Raw genomic sequence first — 5,666 nt, 5'->3', positions numbered from 1 at the left:
AGGAAAAGTGAATATATAAGATGGAAAAAATATAGCCTCTTAAAGACAAATTACCCTCAGGCTAAATGTGTTATACTACAGATACCTTATTTCTTTGGGTTTATTCACTAAACAATAATATCCTGTCAAACACACCACATCAATTCATGGAAATATTTTAAATCTGTTAATGGCTGCATAGTCTTTCTCTGTAAGGATGTGTCATAATAGATTTAATTGCCCCTCATATTTTGCCTAATAGATTTTTTCCAATATTGACAATTAGAGTGCACCAATGAAGAAAATCTAATAGTCAATAGTAATGATGTATTCTCAGAGAAAGTCATCACTATCATTTGCCACTGACTACAAGAGCAAAATTTTAAAATACCAATGTAATTGTTTTCATAACATTTAGGGTAATTGGAAAGCATAAGACCTGAAAATTCTTTTGTTTCTCTCATATGGTTAATTTATGAAGTTGAAAATTTTGTCTGATAATATGGAAAAAGAATATAAAATGAGTAACTGATGTTTCATTACATATATTTTTTATATTTTTTCTGAAGATATGCCTAGGTATATTATAAGTAGTACTTATAGAAATGCAAACATTAAACACAAAAGTTGTGCAATTGAAAGTACAATTTTTCATATGATATTTGCTTTAAAACACTTAATCAATCTCTTTGTAAAATCTATTTGATACTGTCTCATAATACCCAATCTAAGAAAAACAATGATACCTGGTTTCTCCTACCTCTTACACAAATAGCTCATCTTCCCCTAATAGTTGCTCTTTATCTTTGTTCAATTGTTCAGTGACATACTAATGTTTAAGGATGTTATGTTCTAAATTCTCACCAACAGCTCTTTCATAATTTTTAACAGTAATACATCTTTTAAACATTTTTTGAGTATACCATTTCATTAATTTCCAGGATAAATTTAACATTGCTTAATATGAACATGTTTGAAACTTGTAATAGCCCTTTTTTGAGGAGAAAGATAACAATTGAGAATTTTACATAACTCACACAAAATTTCACAAATTTTAATATATTTTTATTGAAAAATGTACTTTAACCATATATCTGTGAAACTGCAGGTAACATATCCCTTATCTCTCCAGTCTTGTTTCCAAGAAGAAGAAAGAAAACTACAACAAAAAGGGCTGTGCTCAAATTAAAAAGCTTCTGCTCAGCAAAACAAATGATCAGCAGATCAAGGAGATAATCTACAGAATGGGAGAAAATCTTGCCAGCTCTTCTTCCAGAATATATATAAAGACCTCAAAAACTTACAAAGAATCCAATAAAAAATGGGCAAGTGATCTGAATAGATACTTCTCAAAAGAAGAAATAAAATGGCCAAAAAAAATGAAGAAATGCCCAATATTGTAGGGATTTTGACCATGGAAATAACCAGGGAAGCATTCCTCTGGTGAGCAAACTCCCAGTGGGTAACTGTCACTCTGTTTCCTACCCTTAGAATGCCCTGCAGTTTCTCCTAGGAACTAGTAAAATAACTAATACATGTGCTATGTCTAGCTGCTACGGCAATGCCAGTAGAGTCTTATCAGCCTTGATCTCAGGCACACAGCTCCTGGGAATAAAGGAACTCTCTTATTAGACAACCACAGTGTTCACTGAGCCTAAACCTGTGCTCATAACAGTAACTTTATACAATGGACTTTCTTGAGAGCTACACAAAGCTCCTAACATTTCACATTGCAACTTAGCATGTAACTGAGGAATAAACTGCATAATGTTGCTAAATCTGTAATCTGCCTGGTAACACAATGAACAATATGTACTAATGATGCCAATGACCTAATGTAACCTATTGATATATCTAATAAGAGCTGGGAGCTTGGCCATTCTGCCATTCTGCCGTATTTCTCTTCTGCCTCTGCATCTTGTCCTTTTTTTAAAAAATTTCCCTTTCACAATCTTTTTAGCAACCAAGGAAATGAAAATCAAAGCTACTATAAGGTTTTGTCTTACCACAGTTAATGGTTATTATCAAAACAACAACAAATATCAAATGCTGGCAAGGATGTGGACAAAAAGGAATTGTTCTACATTGTTGGTGAGGTTGTAAATTAGTACAATTACTGTGGAAATAGTATGGAAGTGCCTCAAGAAACTGAAAAATATGAAAAAAAGGATGTTTGGATATATAGGCCTGAGTATTTTCACATTTTGAACCCTATGAACAATTGGAATTATAACTGTGATGCATTCTTCCTTAGTAAGAAGTGGTAAGCAGGTGGTTCAGGGGTCTATACTATGCAAGAGAGGAAAGACTTCCCTCTGGAGCTGTCCTCATCTCCTTTCCTAGGTGCTAAGCTAATGCATTAAATCCCATATCATGTATGTGGAGACATGGTGACTTAAGAGGTAAAAAAAAAAATCTATACACTGAAATAGTTGTAATCACCAAATGATGGTGGGAGAGATAGATGGTCATGGGGGACATAAATAGCCATAGAGTTGGGATTGTTAATATTCTTGAGGATGTCAGATGCCAGGTGGTTCCACTTAAGCAGAGAAGCCAGGGGTATACCATCCTCACAATGATGGGCAAGGTCAGAGGGGTATCCAATGGACCTTCAAGCAGGAGCTGTGGAGACCATGACATAGCATCCTTATTAACAACCCTAACTGCCCCAGAATCATCTATAAATGTGTCCTCTAAATGTCAGGCACAGCCTTGTTACACTCTTGTCTTGGTGGATTTTTATCATTGACAAAATTCCCTGTGAGTAAAATAAAAGGAGTATCTTCATAAATAAAGCTGTTTAAAACCATAGAAAAAGTGTTCTTGTAGAGTATTTTTGGGCATAGTTTATGAACAATCTCTTCTGAGAAACAGCCAGTCATATTTAACACAGTACATTTACAACTTTTTGATAATAATAAAATAATTACTATTTTTTTTTTACTTCCGAACATTCTAGAAAAGTGTTCTATCATCGACCTGTAGCCACACTCTGATAATTAGTGATGAGTCCTAGAGCTCCTTGGGGGATAGAGAGTTGATCATTCAGCTTGTCATATTTATGATAAGCAAAAAAGTTTTCAAGCACATTTTTTTTGGTTTTTGTTTGTTTGTTCATTTTGTCTGTGTTTGCATGGTTTTAAAAATACTCTCCTCTTTTTTTAAATCTAAAAGTTATCCCCTGAACAAATTTGAATTAACTTTCTTTAATTAACCATTTTTTGGTGGAAATTTAATCTAAACTTCAATAGGTACTTACATTGAATTCATCTAAGAAATCACTTTAACAACTGAAGAGCACCTTCAGGAACATCTTCTAACAATTTTCATTCGTTTTGAGGCCACTAAAATAAATGAAGATGCCCAATTTTTCTGGCCATTTCCTTGAAGGCTTGTTTTACCTGTTTATTCCTTAGAGTGTAAATGAATGGATTCAGTAAAGGGGCAACAGAATTATTGAGCACAGCTACTCCCTTATTGAAAGCAACTCCTTCTTTCACTGAAGGCTTTATGTACATGAAGATGCAGCTTCCATAAGAGAGGGAGATGACAATCATGTGGGAAGAACATGTGGAAAAGGCCTTTTTCCTTTGCTGAGCAGAAGGGATCTTCGGAATGGTCCTGATGATGTTTGTGTAGGAGAGGATCACCAGCACCAGTGTGACTACCAGTGTCAGAAGTGCTAAGATAAAGTCGAATAGTTCCAGTAGACTAGTGTCTGAGCAAGAGATTTCTATGAGGGGTCCATAGTCACAGTAATAATGATTTAGCACATTGGACCCACAGAAATCCAGATGACTGGTCAGGATGATTGGGAACAAGATGATCAGGAAGCCACAAAGCCAAGAGCAGAGAACCATCTGGAGGCAAATCCTGCTGTTCATAATGGTGGTATAATGCAGAGGTTTGCAGATGGCCACATAGCAATCAAAGGACATGGCAGTCAGAAGGTAAAATTCAGTGGCCCCAAAGAAAATAGCAAAGAAATATTGAGTGAAGCATCCAGCAAAGCTGATAGTCTTGATCCCAGTTGAGATGCTGAATAGCAGCCTAGGAGTGAAAGTGGATGTAAAGGAAATTTCTAGGAAGGAGAAATTCCGGAGGAAGAAATACATGGGAGTCTGGAGGTGGGAGTCCAGCAGGGTGAGGATGATGATTGTCAGATTCCCAATGATGCTGAACAGGTATGTGAGGAGGAGAAATATGAAAATGATAATCTGAAGCTCTGGAATATCTGTTAGTCCAAGAAGGATGAATTCAGTCAAAGAGTGGTTTTTCATTGCAACTTCAATTTGCTGTGAAGCTGAGAAAGGGAAGAGCAGTATTGGAAAGGGGGAAGTAGCTGAGGAATATTGAGCAGAATATTGAGAATATTTAGATTTCCCTTGAAACTTATTTAGAGGAAATACCTCTGTTTAAACCAGCCCTCATTTTTTTTTTACTTCATGCTTAATTGATCATTAAAAATTTTTCAAACAAGATTTTAAATAAAAATACCCCAAAGATTAGTAGAAATTCAAATTGATAAAGATCTGATAATTCACCACTATGGAAGGGTAACATTGATGACCTCTGTACATACTCACTTTTTGACATCGAAAAGATGATGAGAGATTGTATCTCTGGAGCTACATAATGTCAGAACTGAGATGTCAGGTGTGCATGAAAAGGGTCTAATAAATTATCACATATTTTATTTCTTAATCCTAATGTATGCCCTGATTACTCACAAAGTATTCAGGCAGGCTTTGAGAAGAAGGCATTTCTGTCTGTCCCTTCATTTAACAATTGCTTATTACTGCCCTTCCTCCATTGATTCAAATCAGAACTCCTCTTACAATTTCTTATAAGAAGCTGGCTTATTTAAAATCATCATAGATCAGGGACACACCCTCTTCTTTAAAGTCTTATTTTCTCCATTTTGTCTGAAGATTGGTAATGAACTTCATTGCAATTTTATACCAGTTTCAGTGGCGCACATTTCTTCTGGTTTAATCAACAGAGTCACTGGGGGATAAATTATTGCCCAGGGACCTAGGTCCAGAAATGCTAATTAGCTTCTGGAAAAAAATAATTCTGAGAATTAACTTTGAACAGGAAGCTAGGAAAGATGTTCCAAACCGACCCAAGAGGGAGCCGACACTGAGCATCACTAAGAGGGTAAAAACCTTGTGGGAACTGATGCAGTGAACATGGCAATAGTGAAAAATGAAACATGACAAGCTTCTTTATAGTAATAATATTTTTATTAAAGCATAGGGTTATACATAAGAGTTGTGCTTATTCTAACCTGATCATACATGCATGAATACATTTTGCTCCATTTTAGTCCCCAGTACAGTTTATTCCCTCTTTTTCTCTCCTCTCCCCTCCCTGGTTCCCTTTTTTACTTTACTTGCCCTCTATTAATTTATGATTTTCATTGGTGCTTCATAGATATACATAAAGGTGAAATTCACTGTGGTATGTTCATATATGTATAAAGCATAATTTCGTAAGTTTCATTCTTCAGTTCCTCCCCTTTCCTATTTATCTTCTCCCCCCTCAATCCCCTTCCTCTATTCCACTGATGTCCATCCTATTTTAATGGAACCAATCTTTTCCCTTCTGTTTGCTCTAACTTCCATATTTGAGAGAAAACATTTGATCCTTGATTTTCTGTGTCTGGCCCATATCTGTAAGAA

The 5,666-nt window shown here is 35.5% G+C and overlaps 1 protein-coding gene across 1 annotated transcript; it reads right to left on the bottom strand.

The window, feature by feature from the left end:
- Window positions 1-3,326: 3,326 nt before the first annotated feature.
- Window positions 3,327-4,262, bottom strand: LOC114086370 (olfactory receptor 6C4-like). Its single transcript, XM_027927656.2, has one exon. It carries the CDS (start codon window positions 4,260-4,262, stop codon window positions 3,327-3,329), a length of 936 nt encoding a protein of 311 aa, XP_027783457.2.
- Between the last annotated feature and the right edge of the window lie 1,404 nt (window positions 4,263-5,666).

The sequence above is a fragment of the Marmota flaviventris genome, chromosome 3 (assembly GCF_047511675.1).
Source record: "Marmota flaviventris isolate mMarFla1 chromosome 3, mMarFla1.hap1, whole genome shotgun sequence".
In the NCBI taxonomy this organism is placed as follows: Eukaryota; Metazoa; Chordata; class Mammalia; order Rodentia; family Sciuridae; genus Marmota; species Marmota flaviventris.
The sequence above is the reverse complement of the archived record's forward strand: the minus strand, read 5'-3'. Positions and strand labels throughout refer to the sequence as shown.

What these genes read in the sequence shown, in the direction of transcription:
- LOC114086370 (XM_027927656.2), bottom strand. Translation starts at nt 4,262, where the DNA reads ATGAAAAACCACTCTTTGACTGAATTCATCCTTCTTGGACTAACAGAT.